The sequence below is a fragment of the Meleagris gallopavo genome, chromosome 3, assembly GCF_905368555.1.
Source record: "Meleagris gallopavo chromosome 3, MGAL_WU_HG_1.1, whole genome shotgun sequence".
Taxonomy (NCBI): domain Eukaryota; kingdom Metazoa; phylum Chordata; class Aves; order Galliformes; family Phasianidae; genus Meleagris; species Meleagris gallopavo.
The window spans coordinates 63,703,229-63,728,638 of NC_139406.1; the positions used below are offsets into that span (position 1 = coordinate 63,703,229).

Below are 25,410 nucleotides of genomic sequence, written 5' to 3' on the forward strand. Positions count from 1 at the left end.
GAGCGGGCGCGGGAGGCCGCCCCCGTAAGGTGTCCCCCGGGCAGGGACGGCGTGCGGAGGGCTAGAGCACTGAGCTCCTGCGGGCGTTGCGAGTGCCTGCAGCCTGTGAAGTAGTGTGCTCACAGGTGGTACTGAAATGTTTCGGTCTTTGGGCTCTAACGCTGCTTTTAAGTTAAAGTCGCAGGTGTGGAGCTGTGCTTTGTCCATTGCCTCAATCACACCCCAATCCCGTCGTCCCAAAGGGGCATGCGGCCGCAGAAGCTCAAGCCTCGAGAGCTGCGCGAACGCCTTCCAAGGACGGCGCTGGGAACTCGGTACAGAACCTCACGTTGTGCCCCAGCTCCATGACCGCCGGGTGACTGAATGGCGTTAAACGCTGCCAAGTCTTCCTCTGCTAGGTATTTGATAATCAGATAAAAATACAGGGGTGAATGACGGGAGAAACAAAAGAGCTTAGAACTGGTGGAGAAGGAACTGAAAGGTGGTGTTGTCCCAGGGCATCGCTTCTGAAGTCTGGGCTTTGTATACATTTGCAGCCGTACACCAAGACTGGGAGGAAATCTGAAAGCAAATGTTCCTTTTCAATGGGGATTTTGTAAAAAGTGTGAATCATACTTGCAAATCTTCTATGCTGTCTGGACACAGAAGAGTGGAGAAACGGCCAGAGTGATGTTAGCAGAAGTTCATAGGAATTACTGGTAAGGGTAGAAACTGAACTGCAGATGAAGAATTTCAATATGCTAATGTTTGAGTGTGAACTATCAGAAGCTGGAAGCTAAGCTTCAGAAATTAATGCCAAATTCAGCCCAACAATATGCAGTTTTGACTTAAACTGAAGGAAAATATAGTGCATATTAAACATTCAACTTTAGCTGAATAAATTGTCAAGCTTTGTGCTTCGCACCACACTGTTCTGCGCACATCTTTGTGCTCGTGTGGGCAGCACCAAAAAACCTGCTTTTCCCAGCAGCATGCTAAACACTGTCACTGCACCATGTCCCACATCATCTCCTTTGATCAGAGAAAGTGTGTGCTATGAAGCCCAAACAGGATTTCTTGTTCTGCTGGAAAATGATAGATAGATGTGTTTGTGCACACATATTTGCACACACATGAAGAGAATAAGCCAAAATTGAAGAAATATGTCTTGTCCATGGGAATATGGGGATGTTTCAATGCCCCTCTGTGCCCTGGGGATTTTGCTCTGTAGCTGTGGAATGTGAAAAACCAGGCAAGAATGTCCTATCTCTGTCACAGACACCAGGAAGTCTTTTCTGCATCTTTATGCAAGGCTTTATAGTGAGCTGAGGTCTGAGACCTGTATGCAATGGGAGCTTTTGTGCAAAGCTGCTATTAGTGCTGGAGCAGAAGCCTGAAAAGTCGGTGGTGTTGCTGAAAAAGATCAATTCTGTGTCCTCTGGTTCTTTCCTGAGCTCATCAGGTTTTATGCCCTACATATCTTGCATTTCTCAGCCAAGGAAAAGATTGAAACAGTAGCGATCCCAGAGGAGCTTACTGCTTTCACTCTGCTTGTATTGATCCCTATTTCCTATTTTCTTTCTTACAACACAAGAGAAAGCCATGTTGTGTTTTAGCCTAGAATCCCAGAAGACCAAGATTGTTTATCATTGCCTTTCTGTGTATTCCTGGGCCCCCGCACAAGGACAGAGATGGCAGAGAGCAGGAGCAGAAGTGGCATGTTACAAAGAAGGTGCTGAAGCATTACACTCACAGAATGTCTATTAGCTATTTTGATTTACCCCCTTGATTTAAATTACATAGAGTTAATATCAGGTCATAGGAACCAATGAGGCAGAGGTGACCAATGGAAATTTTAGGAGAGAATTTCATATGTTTTTCTGCTAGCACAAATATCTTGGTGGGTCTTTAGGTGACTTACAAATGATGCTAAATGAATAGTAGTTTATATTTCCAGGTGTATTAATTTTAATGAGATTATCTTGGAGTTGATGCGTGGTGACAAGATGTATTTGTTACTACCAGCCTTCTCTTATTGTATTTTCAGCAGGGGATGGATTTTGAGAGCTTTGAGGACAGAAATGCTTTGCATTGAACGTTTAGTGTCATTCATGTCATACATAGTGTCATACATCTTGACAATGTAAGAAGAAGCCACTAGTGTCTCATTTCTGGGGTTGTAGGGTCTTTGTTTGTTTGTTTTGTTTTGTTTTTCTGAAGTATATTTTGTATATAGAGAAAATTAACCTTGTGTAGTTCCATTGCTAAGTACTCGCAGCATTTAGTGTGATGAATTTCTGTATGCAGAACACCAGCACCTAAGGACACTGCATGTATGCAAAACCTGTGCTACAGGGTTGTATTTAGAAATGTCCTCGATGCAGGGATGGTAGATGCAACAGGTGAAGATATTAAACTCTAGCAATTTAATATTAACTAGATACAAAACTGCTGAGTTTAAACTATTAGTCTGATAGCTATCTGATGCATGAATAAAAATTAGGCACATTTATTCTTACTCTTAAAAGCCTGATTCAGCGGGGAATTACTTTAAGTACTTTAGTAATCCCATTTGCTTCAGTGGTACTGCACATGAGCTTTAAATTAAACATCTGTAAAATATCTGCTCTCAAATAAAGCAAAGCTCTGAAGAATGTTCTTAAGTGCTTTGCAGAACAGAGGCAGGATGCTGATCTGATGAGTTATACGCGTTATGTGGGGTGAGTCCACAACAGGACTGCTGCAGGGGGCAGAAAGAAACAAAGGTAGTAGAGAAGCTGCAAGGTAAGAATTCAAAAGGCATCCATATGAACAACCACAACATTTGTGTTGATTTGTGTGTGTGTGTGCGCACGCTTGCAGTCTTAATGAACAATTATAAATATAGTATATTTATTCTGTATAACATTAACTTAAATTGTTAATTGAAACATATCACTTTTTTTCAGCAAACTCTGAAATTGAATACATTACTGTGAATAGCAGCATGATAATGCTACAGGATTTTTTTATCCAAAAAGAAGTGAGAAATTGCTGTCCTATTTGAGAAATATTGCGTTACAAAACTATTCCCCTAGCTGCATTGATAAGGCTCGGTTCTAGTTTGCAGCTGCAACCTAGCCGGTAAAATAGAGTATTTAATTCCACAGATGCTATGCTTACTTACTGAATATGAAGTTATTATTTTCTTTGCAAAATTAGCAATGAAGCTTATAAAACAAAGATACCAATCCTTTTATAACTTGAAGACAAGATGGCTATGTTTTGTACAGACTTTTGTTTTCAGCATTGCTCTGAACAGGAACTGAAGTAGATTTGAAATAAAAATGAGGCTTATTTTTAAGAAAGGAAATGCAGCATTTATATTAATCATCTTTGTTTCTCAAATGATTTTAACAGTAACAGAACAGTCCATACAAATAACATACAGTGTATTGCAATATTGCAATGATAATTTTTTTTTTTTTTTTAATATGTGAAGATATTAGGTCATTTTATAAATATGGCATGCAAGTATTATCAATACCTCTGAAATTATAGGAAAATAATGAAATATTATTTCTGGCTCTTGTCAACACGATCTGTCTGTTTTTAAAGTCTACAGAACAAAAATAAGAATGCATCACTATAGTTACTCTACACTTTAAAAAAATAAAAAAAAAACCAATCCATCAGATCTGTTTGATTTATAATTCTTGATTTGATGAAAAGTGTTATACCCTAAGATACCACCCAGAAAATGAGGCAGCCTGAAAAGATCTACAAAATCAGTTTTGTCACTAGCAAGTGTTTTCTAAATGGCAATCTTAATCCCGCAACTACTGGATTTCTGTCTATTGCTTTCTCAGGGATAATAAAAATAGTTAATTGCTTTGCTCTTTGTAGCAAGTTCATGAATGTTTGAAGGCTGCTCGTCACATCTTGCTTGAGTAATTTTCTTCAGGCCAAGTAGTCTGTAGCTTTTGTTTCTTCCCTCCTAAAATGTCACTGTTACTGTTCTCTGGACTTTCTTCAGTTATGTATTTTTAATAATAAAAGTTATTAAAGTATTGAATGTTAGAGGATTTGGTTCAGATTTAGTATTTGATACATCCCTCAGGCCTCAATAATTAATAACTATTACTTAGTGACTGTAAACAACATGTACTCTCCTGCCGCAGTTTTACTCAGATCATCTTTAATGAATGTCAGGAGCTTTGCCTAGGTTGAAGTAGATAACATCCCTATAGTGGAGGCTGAAGTGAGAACACTTTTAGCACTTCAGTTTATCTCTGTGTCACATCAGAAAGCTTTCCTCTCCGCAGGGCACCTTTGTCCCTCAGCCTCCTCCTCCTCTTCGTCATCCTCCTCTTTCTCCTCCTCCTCCTCCTTCTCCTCCTCTTCCCTGATTGGCTTCCATCTGCCCCTTATCAGCCTTACCTTGGTCTGCAAGTTGGCCTTTCTGATTTTGTCCCTGCGTACTTGCACTGTTCTCTAATTTTCTTCCTTTAGTAATTTGACCTACTTTCTACTTGCGTGTACTTCCTTCTAGTGTTTCAGGATCATTGAAGAGCTCTCGATTTAGTCAAGTTTGTCTTGTGATAATGTTTTTCCCTTCACATTGGGATGAACTGTGTGTGTTTACGCCCTTTGTATTATTTCTTTATGAAAACAGAATGCCCTTTCTGGTATTTATAATCAAATAAAATCCAGTAGAGAGGAAATCTAGGTTTGTGATTTTAACACAACGGTCTTGGCTGACGCTGGCTTAGTATATTTTCATGCCCCCAAGCCCTCCAGCTTGCACATGCCAGCACAACTGTTTCTTCAGTGAGCTATGATGTGGATCAGGGAACCAATCCAGCTTAAAAATAATCCAGCAAAAAGATTTATTTTTATTTCATTCTTAAAGCTGAATCATTTTATTATACTGTTTGCAGATCATCTATACAAACAATCGCCCTAACGCATCTGAAAGAATACAGAAGAACAACCAGCTTTTGTTTTTAATTCTATTCTCTTTTTTTTTTTTTTTTCCCCTGGGAGTTACAAATATTATTTGTTCTATGATCGTTCAGCCAAGTTGCTGCTAGTGCTCCTTTCTCAGGCAGTACACTGCACTGATTAAAAGGAAAAGATATGCCACATTTGATGTACTCACTCATCTAGTGGGTACAAAAGTTTTCTCCAGAACATTCTACTGTAGCTGTGCTGTAGTTTTAATGTAGTTGTACCTTTCTAGTGGGTCCTCAGTTGTTAAAATCCCATTTTCCCTGTTCTGTGCTTTGGAGTATGGACAGCAGCACCCAAAGCTCTCGAGTCCTGTAGATATTCCAAGGCCTGACAGAAGCTTTTCCTAGTTTGGAACATTTGTGTTAGCTCTCGTGTCAGATAAAAATTTAGATTGCTTCCTGTTTTCTTAGAGATGTAAAAAACATCCATCTCCCTGGATGCATTTTGTTTTGTTTTAAACTGTAGGAAGGTAGCATCTTCAAGATCTCAAATCTTCAGATAATTTAAGTTAGCTAATGAGTGAGATCATTTTCAGACACATAGCTTTAGTGCCATGGAAAAAAGAAGTTCAGCAGCCCCACTCAGTACTTACTGTGCCATGATGGTCCTGAATACCTCTATTGAGAGCCTCTGCTGTCTTCCCAAAGATCTAGGCTGCCTGCCACATTTTAGGCCACCTATTCATTCTTCAAAATCCCCATTCATCAATCAGCGATTTCATAACTAGTGATTACAGATATTCACAGAGGTTTTGGTTTAAAAAAAAAAACAAAAAACAAAAAGTTCTTCATTAAGTAGACAGTACCTGCTCTGTAGTTTCTATTTCTGCAACATGTCTTTGTGGTTAAGGAAACCAACATTCTCCTGATGATGTGCGCAGTGGCCAATGCATCTCAAGAAAGCATCTTTCCCCACTTTAACTGAGGATTGCTGTTCTCCATCTGCTCCCTGGACCTCAGAGGTTCTTATAGTCTGCCTTGGTTCTGTCTCATAGTGTGGTTAGTGACCAGTCAGGTGAGATTGTGTGGCTGCCAGCATTCATTCTTAACTGTCTTAGCATGGGATGTGTCCTCTGAATTTCTTTGCCATTTCTTCTTAGAAAAATTAAAATGTCTTCCTTTTTTCTTTCCTTAAAAGTAGTGAGTTGATTTTAAAATAGCAACAGCTATGATATTTCTAATTTTAAAATGTGAAGTTAATTTTAAAACATTGTTAAAATATATGTTTATGGCCATGGCCTTGAAGCCTGGATTACACCAGGCTAGAGCAGAACAAAACAACTGTTGCTTTTACCAATGAACTTGGGTTAGTGCTTCTGATGCATTTGGTTGCTTATTAATTTAACATAAAATACTTTTTCCTTTGAGTGAATCCATCTATGAAATGGACTGAAAATCACTGCTATTCTAGAAATGAGTTATAGGTAAAAACCTTGGGGTTTTTTTTGAGATGATGGAGAAAACGTTACCATTGCTGCAAGCAAGGCAAAAGCTAAGCTTTTTGCTCTTTCATATTTAATATCATATGGATATTTCTGTGCACTATACAGTCTATTTTAAGATTTGTTTCTATTAACAAAGTCCTCAATAAAAGAATTGGGTTTTAGTATTCCTAGGGTTCCACAGGGATAGGCAGCTATGATGCAAGTACTTCTAATAGAAAGCCACTCCCTCAATCTGATTAAATGTTGGTGAGGATAATATAGCTTACTCTGCAAATTTCTGATAACACAGTGGAAGACAAAGAGAAGTGTGCTATGCCCAAGTTTATAAATGCTTCTTGGTTATGTATTTATTTTTATTATTGATGAACATTTTTGCTGGGGGAAAAAGCATTGTTCTCACAACAGTTAACATGCAAGTTGGACACTTAAATATGTTTTGATGTTTTATTTTACATGGACAAAAATATTGCAATGGCTACAATATTGTAATCAGCCTAACAAATGAATCAAAACTCCCAAATGGGATGAAATTTTGTTTATTCTTTGTTCGTTTTCATTCTGTTGGCTTTTTCACGTTCCAATAATTATAATGTAATATCGTGCTGTCTTTGCGTGATGAAGACACCACTTCTCCATGTGTACATGGAGCTCCATGGGCTATACTAGTAGCCCATTTTTTGTCTTAAAAAACATAATTCTTAGCAAATACATTTAATATAATATTACATTGCTGCAAAATGGTTTTCTATTTGTCTTGTGAAATTTCACCTTAAAGATTAAATTCTGCTCTTTGAAAGACGTAACTATCAAAGCAGAATATCAGACAGTTCTCACTATATTCTAGGTGCAGTACAATATTTATGAAGTTACCTGAAATCATGTTTGCGGCTCTCCTTATGAATAGGTTATATATATCTGTTTCTGGCAAGTATTAATTGAGCACATTGCTACTTGTGTTATTCTTTCTCTAAAGATGAACTGTATGTTTGGGAGGATTTTTAACCTTAATTTTGAATTACGTTGCTTTTTTTTTTTTTTTTTTTGGAAAAAACATCTTGTTATGTGTGGAATCTAAAACAGGTTTCCTTATGTTCTTTATCAAGGCATCATCCTGAAGTAATCACAGAAAATAAAGTCCTTTTGTGTAAAAGTTTATGCTCTTGGTGCAATAAGATGTTAATGAAAAAGAAGCCATTATTTGAAATTTAGGTACATACAATTTTTTGATCACTGATTTAGGGATAAGAGAAAAAATATGATAAAGAGACCAAAGTATCACTGATTTGAGAACTAAAATAAATTTTGAAATTCACTTGCTTCATATTATGCAACACTGCAAGACTTTTGTTAATTCATCCACATTTAACGATATTGTGATTTTGCTTATATAAGTGTCTGCCATGACAACTTAAAAAAAAAAAGATGGAGAAGGGTTCTGAGATAAAGCGTGCCAGGGTTAGAAGCTGCAGTTTTGTTTTCATATATGCAGGGATATGATTTTTTCATTTGTTTTCATTTGAGACTGACTTTTTTTTTTTTTTTTTTTTGACTAAACAATGCAACTTTTAATGAGAACTCATTCTAAACAACTGGTTGGTCAGAATATATGGAAAATTGATCCCAAGGATTTTTGAAAATGTTAGCTATTTTTCAAAATCCTTGACATCAGATATTTCCTACACAAAATTTCAGTCTCTGTAAAGTGAATGAATTAAGCACTACATAAATTTGCAGTCCTCCAGTTTTGGTACTGAAAATACATTTGGATAGGTTTAAAAGAAGAAATACTGTGATCCTTCCTGGCAAGTTTCTAGATTGTTAGTTTGATTAATTATTTTATCATGGGCAAAAGAATAACATTCAAGTGTGAAAAACGTGTATGTGACTTCAATCTAAAGTTCTGCATGTTGTTTTGCTGTTTTTTTTTCCCCCAGCCTATTTCAAATTGTAGTGTAGACCTTAAGCATGGCTGGGTTTAATTAGTCATGGGAAGTGGTTCTCTCTTTCTACTGGCTACAGTGGTATTTATATTTTTGTGTCTAAAATCTGCTTGCCTTAAGTTGGAAGAGATGATCCTACGTACTTCCAGGAATGTATCTTTTTCCTCTCTTTTTACTTCTTTGGGAGACACATCTGCTGTCCACATTTTGAGACACTGAGCAGAGCTGGAGCTATTGTATTATGCCTCCCCAGCAGACCTTGGTAAAATAGCTCAGTGGATCTTGGATACTGTTGAGTAGCTTTATACCATATGACAATAATCTGTAGTTCCTACCAATTAAGTTAAGTTTTAATTTGTGGTGACACATGGGCTTCTGCCTCTAAACTAATCTGAATTATCTGATACAGTATTTTCTTTATCTTTGTTTGTTTGTTTGTGTTGTTTATTTTTTAATGTAACCTCAAGGTCTAATCTATTTAGACCACAAAATATTTAACACCATTATTGAAACAAGCATGTGTGTGTGTAAGATGAAGTTGTTAACATATGTCTTCTATATGCAAGTAAGCTTGCTACCAGTAAATTTTGTTTTATTTCATCCTGTCATGCTTGGAGTGAGTGTTGAAAGATGAACGGGCGAACATTGCTCAGCCAGATGGGAGAACGTCATAGGTACCTAAGAATAGCATCAGCAATAAATATGGTCATGCTGTTCTTCACCTGAGATAGACTCAGATCACATTTGTAGCGCCCAACAAGTCTGCTGGTTACCAGACTTTCAGTGCCTTCAATGAAACATTACAAATGAAGCTGAAGTTAGGAGGGATCTTCTTCCAGCCATGAGATATCAAGAAAATGGAAGGAAATGGTATCACAAGCCAGAGTTTAAACAAAACATGACTTAAGGGGATTACAGATTTAATCAGAGTATGAAACACTGCTCCAAGATATGAACCTCTTCTTGTTACACGTTAACTTGATTGTGTTTTCAAGTGACTTAGAAGCACTGGAACACTTTTGTAAAGGAGGAAAGGTAGACTGAAAAATAGCTCTTTGTCTTAGGTCATATAAAATGTCAAAATTGGAATTAAAATATACTCTAAAGTGAAATCAGAGGGGCTGAGAATAAAAAGTTTTTTTCCGCATTCTTATTTAATTCAGTAATTTCTCACTTTGTGCTTAATATATTAAAGTATTAGAGCTTTCAAGGTGTTTGACAGCAGCCTATCTAAAATGTTGAAGGGCATTTTTTAATTACTGAAGTCTAATCATCTTCATAACATAGATTATCTCGTCAGGACCAAAAGGACATTTTTATTTCCTTGTCCCTAAGCTCTGTTCCTATTGACTCTTCCATTAATACAAATTCTATATCTTTTTATGGTTGTGTTTTACTATGAGGACTGTAAAATAGACATAGTAAGAATTAAATTGAGGTATGGTACATTCCCCCCACCCCCAAACGTATGTATCTCTCTAAAATTTTAAAAGCTAGTTTCAGCTTCTCAGTTTGCCTGCCCACCCTGTATATTAGCTGGGATGTTAGTGGAAAGGGTTTGTTATTTCAGACACATACCATCACCTGCTGCACTTGCTTCTCTGCACTTGCATGGGGCACGGAGACAACTTCATGCTTTTATTTGTATCAGTTACACACACAGGATTTAAATTCACCCCTTTCTCTATATAGCCTAGTATTTTTTTTTATTTTTGTCAGATTACATTTTAAAACGTTCTGTCAGCTGACAGTAGTACACTACATCTGCTTTTCTAAGGAAAATCTCATTGAGATCAATACAACGAAGGAAGTGTGTTTTCAGAGCAGTGGCTCCAGTATTTGTTCTCTATTCGCGAGTGACGTTATGCTGTTAAGAGAAAATCATGCCAGTGTATTTCAGTCAGTGCCAAAAGAACACCAGCAGCAATTCAGTGCCCAGATCTATTGCTGCCCATAAGTGTATCTCATCCTATTTATAGTTTCACAAATGAGGGTCTTGCTTACAAGAGGAGGTAGGTGAATATTGTGGGTGTGCTTTTTGATAATTTGTCCAGCCACAGTTTATGTTCTTCTCTTTTACTTCAGGCATCAACAATTTGAGGTTTGAAGTGGCATAGATAGTTTTTAACAAACAAGTCAAAGAATACTAATTTCTTAAATAATTATTACTCACAGTGGACATAAGTCACTGGAAATACCTGAGTGCCACAAAATACCTTTGTCCACAAAGCATGAGATTTGCCCATTTCTTGCTATTCAGTACACCTAAAATATGCTTGACTACTGCCCTCACAGATGTTTAAGGAACAAGACTCATCCACAGACTAAAAGGATAATTTAAATTATAGTGGAATCTCTTTGGATCAAGACTCAAATTAAGGGTTTACTAAATAGCATCAGCTAATAATCCACTTCTTTTGTGCTTTTTCATCAGCACTTTGTAAAGGGGCTGAAAACGTCAAAAATTATCAATCAAATATGGAATAGCAGTTTTGTTAGTTTTAAGAAAAAAGCGGAGAAGGAATCCGAATCTAAAGGCTTAACAAAGTAGGATTCTGCTGTCTGATTGAAGAGAATGGAGGTTGTGTAACAGGAACTGTGAGTCTCCCTTTGTCAGGCAGAAATGAGGGTTGGTACTACTGTAAGTCATGCATGCACAAGGCCCTCCACTGGGAAATATCAGGAATAAAAATTCTGGTTGGTTGATACAGATGTAGTAAGAAGTGGAACATAATGAAAATTTCTTCAGCTTTTCAAAATGAAGAACATATAATAAGTATATAATATCAGAGCTAACCATTAAAGTTTCCCTATCGTCTCTGTTGTACTACAATTGTGAAAAGACACTGCAATGCTGGTGCATAATTTATGTGATTTTGGAATAAAAAGTCTAAGTGTTGCTCTGGCAGGCAAAATATTCTGTCCGTGTTCATGGCTCCTGTCCCTAGAGGAAAAATTCTGAACGGCCTTGCCCTGCCAGCCCCTGTGGTTTTCCTGCTGGGTGGGTGACGCAGGGAGGCTCTGCCTTAGCGCAGAACAGCCTCTGTCCTTGTTCCTGCTTTGGTGTAGTGTGCCACAGAGCAGAGGGTGTCCTAAGCTTTTAAAAGCACTTTTTCATCTATCAGGGAAGTCTGAAATCTCCTGAAGTGCAGTTTCAAGGCTGCCAACAGAAATATTTTGCCTATTACTGTATATTTTTCAGTCCAGGCTTGCTCAAAGGTAATGAAGGAACAGCAAGAATTAAGGCTGAAGAAATAAGAATTTCCTTATTTAAAGGAAATATTTAATGGTGTTTTTGTGTTGTTTTAGTGATTAATGATGTTATGAGGAATGGCTCTTCCTTATTGGCAGCTGTTTTTCTATTTCTCAATCTAATGTTTGGATGTTCAAGATAACCCTTTCAAGTACTTTAAAAATATTTTTGTGAAGAGTTGGTTGGAAAAGATCAAATGTTTTGCTTAAGCTTATGCTATAAGGTAAATTGATAGTTTTGACCATATTTTCAATAAAACATGTAATGAAGTGTTTGTAGAGATTTTTGAAGATTCTGAAACTTGGAGTTTGTTGCAGAGCCCTCAGATTTATTCAAGGCTGTGTTTGATTATCATCCTAGTTACAGTGTGATTGCATTAGAATTTGAACTGGCTTAAGACCCACTGAAATCAATATAAATCACTTTGGTGGTCCTTGTTTCAGCATCTAGATAATCTATTTTACTAGTTCAAAACCGAATTTTCTGATTTTGGCTACAAGCAATAGCTCTAAGATATTAATTTTTTCATTAATAGTTTGTGCTGTGTTCGTATGTGATTTTTTTTTATTTTCAGGCAGCCAAAACTTAGTGTGCTTGGTAGTGCTGTTCCATCATGATGGCAGTCTTTGCTCAACAAACTGTCATCACTGCTAGATTAACAGCAGAATATAAACCAACACCTGGATGCTACAAACAAAGGTAGAGTGCACAGGAGAACTTTTAAATAGAGCTTTTACTAATGCGAGTAATCACATTTAAGTTGATGGAAGGAAAGCTGAGCATATGAAGCTACCCTGCCCATGGCAGGTGGATTGGAATTAGATGATCTTTAAGGTCCTTTCCACTCCTGGCCATTCAGTGATTCAATGCTTCATTCAGTGAGACTGATTTGCAGAAATGTTCCTAATAGCTCAGTAACAATCAAGTTCCTTGGCCAGCATATTACATGTACAGAGAGACACAACAAGCACAGACAAGTATGCATAAACATGTTTATTATTTGAATGTGACTGATATGTTAGATTTTATAATTTGAAGGTATGGTGAGTGCAAAAGCTTGAGAAATTAAAGACTGGTTACAGCTGTAATGGCAATAGCAAGATTTCAAGTGTTATTCCTAAAAAAATTGCTGTTTTTTCCTTCATATAAACATAATAAATGTATTTCTGTGCTTGATTTATAAAACTGATTTATAAAAATTTCAGGAAAGAAATTTATTCAAACTGTTAAGACTGTTGAAGTAAATATAGCATCAGAACAATAACAATTTTTATTATGTCTCAAGAAATAGAAATGTATGCCATCACTACTACTAATTATTTTGTAGTAGGCTTTTTGTACAACTACTAAGAATAATTTTATTAAAAAAAATAATTATTAAGCAGTATTTCTGAAGTGTGGTTTTCTGAAACTCCTTCTGCACAGAACATGATGCACTGTAGTATTTAGGGAAAAATTCAGCAGAATGTTGTGGAATCCCTGAAGAAAACCTCGTATGGTGTGGCAAGTAACTTTGAAAATGAGTGAATAAATTCTGTTGATCGCTGGATTTGTTGGATGTAAAATTGCAACTCGGTAATACTTCTCAAGAATATGCATCAACTATCAAGAATTATTTAGGCTGGCATCATTCCTACACACATATTTCATCCCTTTTACACACCCTTACATTAGGGCATGGACATTTGAACTGTGGCTGTCAAGATTTATCTTTGCTCTGTGTTCTCACTGTTTCTAAATAGTTGCATGTCTAATTCATCAGTCATATTAGAAGTCACATAAAAGTCAGTCATCAGTCATATTAAATTTTTAGTGACAGTTCTTGCGTCAATATTAAATCTCACCTGTGTATCGGAATTCAGTGCTATGCTCTTTCTGACTCATGTCATCGCCAGTAATGCAGAGTCTGCAACTGGGATTTAGCCAATAAATATTGATGACAGAAGGTCCAGAATAAAATCCGTTTTATTCTCCAAACTGATATTAACTCCTGCACCATTGTCCGCCTTGCCAGTTCTGCACCTCCTGGAACTGAATCCGTGATTCTGCTAACAATGGATATGCAGGATTCCAGCTGTTTTTCACATATAATGGCTCTGCATAGAGAAAAAGCAAGAGATTTTTTTTCCTTCAGACTAATCAAACTTAATTTTGAATATATAGAAAGAACTGATCACTTTTTACTTGTAGCAGTCACTTCAAAGGCGCATCTGGCCTAGTCGTTTCCTGACAATATGAGGGATTTCTGAAGTATGGAAGAAATCTTGACCTAATTTATACATCTGCTTATTGTGTAGTAAGTTGATTTTGATACTGTTTATCTATTGGTAATATCTGTAAATGTTATTTTCACCATGTACAAATATGAGCACAAAAACATTACAGGGGTGTATGTGTACATATAAATATTATATATACATATTTTATATATATGCATATATAAATACAAAATACTAAAAAAGTCCCAGGAGAGGACGTATAGAGAAAGAGAGCAGTTATCAGTATGGTAAGAAAACCCATTTGTCTGACAACGTTAACAGCCTGCTTTCAATGGCAGAGCACCAAGATGCCAATTGGACTTGCAGTTCAGGGTTGTTGTCCTTTGTGCTCCTTTTGTATTCATCATATTTACTCATTAAAAAGTACCTGCACATAACTTTCCTTTCGATTCTGTACATATTTGGAGGTCTACACAAACACATTTGGATTAAGAGTTTTTTTTTTTTTTTTTTTTTTTTTTTCAGGATACTTAGAGCTTTTTCATAATCTGGCACTTCTGCTTGCTTTTCTTCGCGTATCAGAAGGCAGAGGGTTTGGGAGAAAACATACGTGCGTAGACAGGTGTTAATTCAGAAGTGAACGGAATCAGCTGCATCTCTTCCTCAGCACCTCTGCCAGGGAGAAGTTGCTTTGCCTCCTATTCGTAGACAAGGGAGACCTCGTGTGGTCAGTTCTACTAACAGCTTCGTGCAAAGCTGCGGGGAGGAGAGAGCCCTGCCTGGGACACTCATGCCCGCGGGGTGAGCGCCTGCTGTCTGCCAGCAGCCTGTGGCATAACCCGGCTCTGACACTGCCTTCACCAGCACTGATGGGCCTCCTGGTTCCTCAGCTGAAGGCTTCATTCTGTATGAATAGCCTGACAGTGTTCTGTAGCAATACTGATGAGTGCATTTGAGGAACAATACCTGAATATGATCACAGGTGGTCTGTTACAGGACAGGTCAGAAGTAGGAAATACTGCTTTCCCTGTTCCTTTCTTCCTTACTGTGTTAGAACACAGATATACCTCTGAAGTGAACATTTTAGTGTTTTTGGATTCTTTCTCAAAAATGCCCAAGCAATACAAACATTTTTTTTCTTCCAGTGGATTCCCAGAAAAAAAAAAAAAAAAAAAAGATATAAATGTTCTAAGAGAGACTTTATGCCATCAGAAATACAGTCAGTACTCAATGGGGACATTACAGATCCCTGTGTTGGTTGTGAAATATAAACTGCATATAGCTTTAAAATGTTAGGGTGTGAGAACCCAGTGAGAAATACTTTATGAATAAAACGAAAACATCACTATTATTTGTTTTTATATAGTTCCTTATGAATTCATTTTGTTTTAAATACTATTTATTTAGAAATGTAAAGCATTTAAATACATGTAATATGTTCAATTAAAGAGATTCAGTACTTACTAATCTAAGCTTTTTTATGGTGGGGGATTTTTGATACATACATGGACATGTCATCTATTGCAGTCATATTACTTATGTTATAATGTTATTTAAGAAAACAATTTGTCAAATGTCATAATTTGTACTTGATTGCAGATTGCTTGCATGCGGTCAATGTGGTAACCTTAATCATAGGCCTCACTTTCTTCAAATGTAGGCTTCTAAACCTTTGTGTGTTCATCCCTTTTGACTTATAAGACTTGTTGCCTCTTTCAGTGGATTTAAATTCATTTCCTTGCTTGACATTAGTCAAATTTTCCCACAAAACTGAAGGTACTTGGCGTTGCGATGCAGCTCAGGCAGATCATCACGTGGCATACAGGAACAGTTGGCGTGAGGGGCCCTCAGGCCCCAGCTGTACTCAGTGTTGGGGTGTAGCTCTCACTGCATTGCTCGTTCAGGTCATCACCTGGTGCACAGAAATGCCTCATGTCAGGGGGCCCATGGGCTGACATCAGTCAGAGTACAGTGAGCACACCTTGCCTGTGCAGCTGGGCCTCATCCCTGAGGTGTGATCGGTGACTGCATCTCTGCACTGGTGCCGGTGGGGCACTTTCTGATGATGGAAGCTGTTTTTTTTTTTTTTTTTTCATTGAATTCTCCCCAAGACTTCACATACAACCCCTTCCCCCTCACTGCAGAATAGTTCAATTTTTTTAGACTTAGTCTAAAAAAAAACCAACAAAATGGAGCAGCCTTCTCTCTTGAGATTGACAGGATAGCTGGAGGCAAAAGCAACGTGTATTATTTTACATTTATATCTTTATTTCTGTGAATGTAAATGAGGGGCATTTTGCAATGGAGCATTTTACCCCTGGTGTTCTACTCAGGATCTGATCTCTGGTAACATCCTTTTTTTTTTTTTTTTTTTTTTTTCTTTCCCTGACAGCATGATGCTGATATCCCTGAAATCTACAATCAAAATCCCTGCTCAAGAAAAGCAAACAACCCCCCCCCCCGCCCCCGATTTTTTGAGAGGCCATGTGACCTTTCCACCTGCGCATCCATCTTCCCGCACCACCCTAGGGAATGTCGCAGCCGGTTTTGCGGCCGTCTTCCCCGTAGGCAGGGCCGGCCCCCCGCCGGCCCCCTCGTTCCACTGCGGACAGCAGCATTCCCACGCTGTGCCTAGGCAGGCCGCCCGCCCCGCAACGCGCCGCGCCGGCTCCCGGAGCAGCAGGCGGGTATGGCGGGGTCCGGTGGGGCGGCGGCGGCGCCGCTGGTGCTGTACCACTGGACGCAGTCCTTCTCCTCGCAGAAGGTGAGGGCGGCGGGGAGGGGGCTCGGGGCTGCCGCGGCGATGGGGAAGGCGACGGCGAGCCGCCTCGCTTCGCCTGAAGGGCGGCTCCGCGGCGGGCGCGGCCTGCAGGCTGAGTGGAGGAGCGTGGAGGTGCGGGTGTGCAGAGGGTGTCCGTGGAGCCCGCTGGGGACGAGCAGGGCAGAGTGCGGGGCCTGGCATGCAGAGCAGGAGCCGGCCTGCCGGGAGGAGCTGGACTGTGCGCGCTGCATTCCCATCTGCTAAATCATAGAATGGTTTGGGTTGAAAAGGACCACAGTGATCATCTAGTTTCAACCCCCCTGCTATGTCCAGGGTCACCAACCACCAGACCAGGCTGCCCAGAGCCACATCCAGCCTGGCCTTGAATGCCTCCAGGGATGGGGCATCCACAACCTCCTTGGGCAACCTGTTCCAGTGTGTCACCACTCTCTGTGTGAAAAACTTCCTCCTAATATCTAAACTTCCCTGTCTCAGTTTAAAACCATTGCCCTTTGTCCTATCACTATCCACCCTTGTAAACAGCCATTCCTCTTCCTGTTTATACACTCCCTTCAAGTACTGGAAGGCCGCAATGAGGTCTCCCCAGAACCTTCTTTTCTCCAAAATCTGGTTGTATCTTTCCAGGTACGCCTAGCGATCGCAGAGAAAGCGCTAACATGTGAAGAACATGATGTAAATCTGCCCCTGAGTGAACACAACGAGCCGTGGTTTATGCGCTTAAATGCGTCTGGAGAAGTACCCGTCCTCATCCATGGGGAAAATATTATTTGTGATGCAACGCAGATCATTGATTATCTCGAAGCAACGTTTGTAGATGGTAATCCTATAGGCCTTTCAGTCTGTTGTCTTTCTCACATATACAAGTATCATGCAGCAGTGTCAGAGCTGAATCTGTATCACTTTCTGTTTGTTTTGTTCTTTATGGCAAAATCTTTATAATCCTGCAGATAAACGGATTGTGCTGGTGCTGGGTGGTATGGGACAAAGTGCCTTTCTTTAATGTGGTCTGGTCCCATCTTCCAGTACCTTCATGAGGATCTGTAAATGAACATGCTGCTGTCTTTCTTACCCATTCTGGTAGCACGGAGAAGTAGAAAAATGACAGCACTGTGCTGTGCTAGTTCAGCTCTGAGGCTGCCACGGAACAGGCTGTATTCAACAGAATTGCAGAACTGCCATTGTCAGACAGCTCCTACTTTTCTGCAAGAGAGAAAGAATAATGGACATTGCGGGTCAGTTCCAGAATAATTGCGGGAATAAAAAAGGAAGTAGAACAAATTTGTTATTTTTGGAGACAAAATGGAATAAAGTGGTAAAAAGTAGGAAGAAAATACTTGTATATGGTTGCTTTTGACATTGTTTGTGTCTATGTTACTGGAAAATAGCCTTTCTCAATTGTGAAGAAAATGAATAACTTTCTTTTTTTGGATTGAAAGAGGGAGCATTTTTGTGTTTCAGGGGTTCGATGGTTCTGCTATAATTTCCAAGGCATGAAGAAAACTTCATATGACAGGCAGTTTGCACTGGTATTTTGGTCACATGAGGGGCAAAGCGTGGATAGATTGAGGGCAGAACAAAACTGAGTGTTGCATGCAGGACTTACAATGATGCTATGAATTGGTTTTCTCTAAGGCAGTGTTCAGTTTTCACAGCACTGCAGCTGTAGTAAGATTTCAGGTGTAGTAGTTTATCTGAACCTCTGTTGTCAGAATGAGAAAGGGTTGTGTGCCACTATCACCTATTCCTGGAAGTACTACGTAGATGCTGAATCAAATTTGCTGGTTAGAAGGCCTCTTAAGTAAATGCTTGTGTAGAATGCTGCATTGGAATGGGATTATTCAAATGACCAAAGTATGTATGTGTACATTTTGCCAAGGTATTGAGTAACAGTGGGGAATAGCAAAGCTATTGTTGTGTCATTCATGGTAGCTGGACTAACTAAGGTAACTTTGGAAGTACTGTTCTTCTCAGTCACATGGTTCTTCTGTTCTTAATTTTACTTTTGTATTGCAGCAGAAGTGCCAAGACTAATGCCAGAAGAAGGGAGCATGTATTATCCAAGGGTGCAACACTACAGAGAGCTTCTAGACTCCTTGCCTATGGATGCCTACACGCACGGCTGCATTCTGCACCCTGAGTTAACTGTGGACTCCATGATTCCAGCCTATGCTACAAGCAGAATCCGTAGTACGTACTGTTACAGATCTGAGTGCATGTCATATAATAAGATGTTGGATTATGTTCATCTTTTGTCTTTAGTGTGTCTTAAGCAGAGCATTACTGAGCACATATTTCTGATTTTAATTTCAGTACTCAGTAATTTTTGCGTATACTTTTTATTTGTTTTGTAGTCTGTTAGCATTTGAAAATGGGAATGAGGAAGTGTCGCTTTTGAGACATCTATAGAATTAATCTTCCCAACGATGGAAAATATGCTGCACAAAACAAAATGGCAGCTATGACAGGTGTAAATATTTTAATTTCTTATCTTGTTCATGCTTATAAAGAAGTTTCCAGGGAACAGAACTGGAAGGAAGTAGCCTATGTTCATCTGACTAACGGAAATTGTTAAAGCTCAGTTTAAACCCTGTGTGCAAATAGCACAGCAATATAGAATCAGGATAAAGGATGAAGTAGAGATCTGATAGAATCAATGGTAAAATATTTCTTGATTTCCCTCAAGTCAATATTTTACCTGGAGGACTTTTCTACACATACCATTTTCCCATGGAAAAATATATTAAAAGAGTAGAGGAAATAACTGCAGGTTATGTAACTAATTTCCCTGTATATCAGAGAACTTCCCTACATGAATCTGGTTTCAAATCCGGTAGTTTTTAGACGTGTTTAAACTCTTAGCAAATAGTCTTTCAGTTCTCACAGCTCTTTTTTCCTTTCTTCTCTTCCTGGATTTGGACACCAGAACTAGACTTTGTATTGTGTTCCCTTTGGTATCAATTAGAGGCTAATATTTAATAGTTTATTTTAATACTGTATATATATTCAAAGGCTCCACTGTTTCTTTCAGCCACAGAGTTGCATGAGGAATCCTCGTTCAGCTGATTAATGATCATGACTTCAGTTTAACTTTTCAGAACTGCTTTCAGACTTACAGCGTTCTCTACAAGAAACTTGGCCTGTACCTTCTGTGAACTGTACCTTTTGCTTCAAATTAGGCCTCGTATCGGATCGCACTGAAACAGATAGTGCTTGCTTAGGCTCACTTTAGCAGTCAGTCCAGACCATTGGCTATCACTGCTGTGCTGAATATGTAATATCGTAGAAGATGATACCATCTACCACCATTGAAGTTCCACTTCTCATTATGGAGTGGATTTGGATAGCTAATGTAATTCTTTTTTTTTTTTTTTTTTTTTTGTATCAGGTCAAATAAGTAATACAGAATCAGAGTTGAAAAAGCTTGCAGAAGAAAATCCAGACCTTCAAGATGCCTACATAGCAAAACAGAAGCGCCTTAAAGTAAGAAAACTTTTTTGTATTCCAGCCCTTTATTATCAGCTTGTTAGTGTCAGATTTCTTCTGTCATGATATAAACATTTGTTTCACCTGTCATTACCAGTATAGTCATGCAGTGGTTTAACCCTACAAGGCGTGAAGCAGTCTATCCCCCAAATCAGCTACACGCTTCAAGTGTGTGCTGAAGTGTTGGACTGGTTCCACTGACTTCATGGGTAAGTAGATATCAGCATTGGTGTTGGGATATTGAGCGCAATACAGGACGAGGCAAACTGTGCTATCTAACATCTCTAATATAACTTCTTGTACTATCTGAAGTGTTAGGAGTACCCAAAAGTTATGTGGAGAAAATAATCACATTTTATGAATAAGCACTGTAGTATCTTAAGTAGAAGTTTATCTTACAGAAGTATGAACTCTGTACATTAAGAAACTAACATGTATGTATGTTTAGTCTAAACTGCTGGATCATGATAATATAAAATACCTAAAGAAAATACTGGATGAACTGGAGAAAGTTTTGGATCAGGTTGAGACTGAATTGCAGCGTCGAAATGAAGAAACACCAGGTAAGGAATTATTCTTGCTAGATTCTGTTGATGCTTATGTTTGTAACTGAGTAAAGTGGTTGACAGCACAATTATGGGCCTGTTTTAAATACATCCAAAGTGATACTTTTAGCATACACTGATCTGACTTCACGGAACAGATTAATACTGTTTAAAATACTTGTTCAGTTTACTGCTGCTGTCAGTGAGTGGAAATCTTAGTGCCTGATCACATTTCAGCATATTGTGAGTATAATTAGTTGCACAATTTTACAATATCTTGTAAAGAAAACAAGAATAGCTGTAACTACAGAATGTTATTCTTGATGTTGTAGTTGTGGAAATCAGTTTACTATAATGCTCCTGACTTTAATGGTAAACACAGTTTATTTAAAAGTAGGGTCTCATTGAAATACTATAGGGACATAGGGTGCTGGTATTTGTAATATGTTCAGAATTAGCAATTTAGATAAGTGCTTTAATCATTGCACAAGCCTGCACTCTTGAAAACTTTGAAAGTGTATACCTGTCATATGTCAAAATGAAAGTTGAGTTTTGTTTGAATGGGAGTAGTCATCTTACTGATGGTCCAACTCCAGTAATGCTAATAAAAATTCTTCCTCTGAGTTCACTGGGACCTGCATGAAGCATCAGTCAGTATCAACTGCATCTGCTCAGGTCAGTAATAGTGCATTTGGCTCTGTAAATAACTGTTCTAATAATTATGGGATATCATTAAGACAGTAGATTTGAAAAAGCAGTTGAAAATCTAGGTTAACTTTTCTACTGAATCAACAGTGAAAGAGTTGCAGAAAGTGGTTTAACTCCCACAGGATGGTAGAAATCTGTTCAGCCAACATCCTGTCACCATTCCCAGCAGCCCTTTACTTTCTGTGCTACACAGGCTTTCCAGTGAGTCAACTTGTACGATGATGAGCTTATGAAAACTGGCAGACTTTGTAGGATTTAATAAAACATATGACTATTAAATGCCTATTTTAATTTTGTCTGAGGTATTGACATTTTGGGAGCTTGTGAATGGTGCTTTTATCAGTTGCTGGCTGATCTCTGAGCGTTTGCTTCTCTTAGTACTGCTTAGATCCCTCATTGCTGCTGCCACTGCAGACAGTGGCTTTCACACCGGTTACCTAATTTGGTCTTCCTTTCTATCATCTTAATACATTGGGTTAGTTCCCAGATGGCCTTTGCACAATACAGGAAAGACTTAGAGACCTTTCTTCCAGATCTGTATAGCTGGTTGAAGTGGACCAAAAGTGTCCTGTTTTGTGGGGTGCTTTCCTCAGGTGACAATTAACTTCAAAGGGATATTGCAGAATTTCACTTTTTCTGCAGAGGTGCTGCTGAACATTCATGCCAGTGTTTTTGCATGTTTTCTGTGTGGGAGAATCTGCAAAGCAAAGTTGTAGATAGGGAAGGAATAGCATAGCCTTGTTTGAGATCTAAGCTAGAGCAGAGTACTCACTGGCAGCTAGATTTCATATCCTAGGTTTCAAAAGCTCCCTATACAAGTCAGTACAGATATGCCCTTCCGATGATCTTCATATCAGTGTAGTTAGAGTAGTGCCTGCTAAGTCATCTCTGGTAGATTTACCTCCTTGCTTTGACTACACAGCTTTAGGATAGTGATCATTTCTGAAACATCTTGATGTAGACAACGTGGTTTTGGCTCTAGCAGGCACAGAAGAAGGACAGGTAGCAGAAACTCTCTTCTTGTGGAGATGGTGTGTTTGGTACATGTTAGTCATCTAATTTTCTTTTTGACTTAAAAATCTTTAGCAAGCTAGAAGCTGTTGAGTGAACTACCACAGAGATATTTCACTTCAGACAAGATGATAAATTCTGAAGGCAAATAGTAGCTTTTCAGCAAAAGCTCAGCAGCCTTCCTCCTTTTTTGCTCCTGTTTAAGTTACTTCAGATTTGAGAAATGCACTCAAGAAAAATAAATGTTTGCTGTGGGTTTCAATTTCTTGAACCTGAAATGTGGTTCTTTCTTCCTTTACAAATGCAGGCTAGGCTGCTGAGCCTAAGACTCTATGTGATTGTGTGAACAATGGTGAAAGGGTGTGATCAGTGAGGATTGGTAAAATGTTCAGATCCTAGCGTAGCTGCAGTGTTAGTGTTGTTTGCTAGCGTTTTGAAGTAGCACTGAACTAGCCTATGCAGTTTTCTACTTGTGTTTGTACCTCTTCAGCTCTTAATTCTTTATGTTTTATCTCTGATTAGAAGATGGAAGTCAGCCTTGGCTCTGTGGTGAATTCTTCAGTTTGGCAGACGTATCACTTGCTGTCACGTTACATCGGTTGAAATTTCTTGGATTAGCAAGAAGAAACTGGGGAAATGGAAAACGGCCGAACTTGGAAGCATATTATGAGCGTGTCCTGAAGAGAAAAGCATTTCACAAAGTTTTAGGACATGTCAACAATATATTAATCTCAGCAGTTCTGCCAACTGCATTTCGAGTGGCCAAGAAGAGAGCACCCAGAGTTCTTGGCACCACCCTGATGGTCGGCATGCTAGCAGGAATGGCTTATTTTGCTTTAGTGTGTCTTCGGAAGAGATTTGCCAATATGATGTTATCAATTAGAACCAGACAAAATTACTTTTAGATCTGTTTGCCCCTGCTGGTAAGTGGAGGCCATCTCTACTCCCCCAGTAGACTATACCCAATAAAATATAAGCGTATAAGAAAGGTTATGTTTGTGAATTAGAACTTTCTCACAGTAATCATTTCCTGCAGTTGTATAATTTGATTGATGATGCTGACATATTTGCAGAAAATACATATGGGGGAGGGCAGCAGGAGAAGGAATCATCATAGACTCACAGAATTGCTTGGGTTGGAAGGGACCTCAAGAATCATCAAGCTCCAACCCCCCTGCCACATGCAGGGCCACCAACCTCCCCATTTAATACTAGACCAGGCTGCCCAGGGCCCCATCCAACCTGGCCTTGAACACCTCCAGGGACAAGGCATCCACAACCTCTCTGGGCAGCCTGTTTCAGCACCTCGCCACTCTCATAGTAAAGAACTTGCCCCTGATATCCAACCTCAATCTTCCTTCCTTCAACTTAAAACCATTTCCCATTGTCTTGCTGTTATCTACCCTTTCAAAGAGTTGGCTCTGCTCCCGATTGCAGGCTCCCTTTAGGTGCTGGAAGGAAGATACTTTCTTTTCAGGTGTGGAGGTATAAAGGCTGTGATAGTGTTTTGTAGAAGTGGTTAGTGCTTCTATCTCCTTTACCTAGTAGCTGACCTGATTATAATATATTTATTTAATAGCTGCAGGAGTGTGACAGCTTTTCACTGTGGCTAGAATTCATTACTGTGCAGAAACAAGCATTGTTAAAATACTGAAGATAGTTTAAATGCTCAGAGTAGGATTTGAGTGCCACGTAGGCTCTGTGCCTTTCATGTATGAGCTGAATATCTCTGTACTGATGAATGTCTACTGATTTGCAGTTGAATATTTAAGAATGTATTATTAAGCAGCCTTCTAGAGCCACTTTTCTCTAGTATGTTGTTCATGCAGTAATGCAGGAAGAGACCTGAAAGGCATATAAATATCCATGATTTGTGGGCCGCTTGAGTGAAATTCTTTAGAGGCATCAGCGGTCAGCATCAGCAGTCAGCAGATTCTGGACTTCTCTTGATACACAGATGTGAGCAAAAAACTTGATACTTGCCTTTTCAATGTCTTTTGGGCAGCCTTTGTCCCAGCCAGATACACAGTTCAGCTACAAGGCCTGGCTGAGTCATGCCAAACTATCCCAGTGCACATGTCCTACTTTCATTCCTATCCCCTCCTACTATCTTGCTCTTGTGGTGGCTTGATGCAGTTTTCTCCATATTAGTGTCCCACGTACACCCTCTTGTTTCCACTTAGAGCACTGGCTGGATTTTTTTTGCATGTGACTTAGCTATGTTAGCAATTGCATGAGCCTCTATGAAGTGTTTGCCCGCAGTGTTCCACAGCCAACTAGATAATGTATGTACAACAATGCATTTTGTAAAAAACAATTTAAGATAGTCTGGTTGGATAACCTATGTTGAAGGTTTAGCCACCTTTTTACTTACAGAGAGTTCTCATATTGGTGATAGGTGAAAAATATAGGTAGTTTTGGGAATAGATGCAGATTTCTTTGCAAAGCTACAATCTTGTAGGGAAAGTGTAGAAAAACATTGATACTTTCCACAGCTCAGTAAGTATTAACACTTTCATTATGTTTGAACTGAGCTCCCATTTCGGATAGAAATGCCTGTCTACCTGAAGGTAGACTTTGAATGATTTTGCAGAGAGAAAGCAGTGAGGAATTGCTGAGAATTCTGACAGTTGTTTAGTAAGTTTTCTGTATTCTTTCTGAATGTTAGAAAACCTCAGAATATCTACAAGCTGTAGATAATTACAACAAGCAAAAGATAACTTGTGCAAACAAGTCTAAGTGCATTTTGTATTTGATGCTGATGGTTGTGGACTCTCAATTACTTTTGAGCACCAAAAAGATTCACTCTCAAGTTTGCTAGATAAAAAAAGCAGATAAAATTATTGAATTATCGACTCCTCTTTATAATTTAATATTACTTTATTTCTTCAGCAAAATAAGATTTAATTCTCATTGCTCCATTTCACTAATGAGAAAAATCTTACCTAAGAAATTTTTGTTTTTATTTGTAAAAAAGACAGTTATATATAATTTCATGACTCAATTGTTTTCAAGGACTTGATGAATTAAATTGCTCTATTTAGAAAAAAAAAA

General features: G+C 38.7%; 1 protein-coding gene across 2 annotated transcripts; it reads left to right on the top strand.

Moving 5' to 3' along the window:
• Positions 1-24: 24 nt before the first annotated feature.
• GDAP1 (ganglioside induced differentiation associated protein 1) lies at positions 25-25,410 on the top strand. 2 transcript variants are annotated; one of them, XM_085221299.1, is made up of 7 exons: positions 25-698; positions 16,220-16,591; positions 17,234-17,426; positions 18,626-18,796; positions 19,995-20,089; positions 20,541-20,655; positions 22,879-25,410. In XM_085221299.1, exons 2-7 carry the CDS (start codon positions 16,517-16,519, stop codon positions 23,259-23,261), a joined length of 1,032 nt encoding a protein of 343 aa, XP_085077425.1. In that variant the 5' UTR covers positions 25-698; positions 16,220-16,516; the 3' UTR covers positions 23,262-25,410. The 2 variants fall into 2 exon arrangements, with proteins under 2 accessions (XP_085077425.1, XP_085077424.1); XM_085221298.1 differs by having other exon boundaries at positions 29-698; positions 18,623-18,796.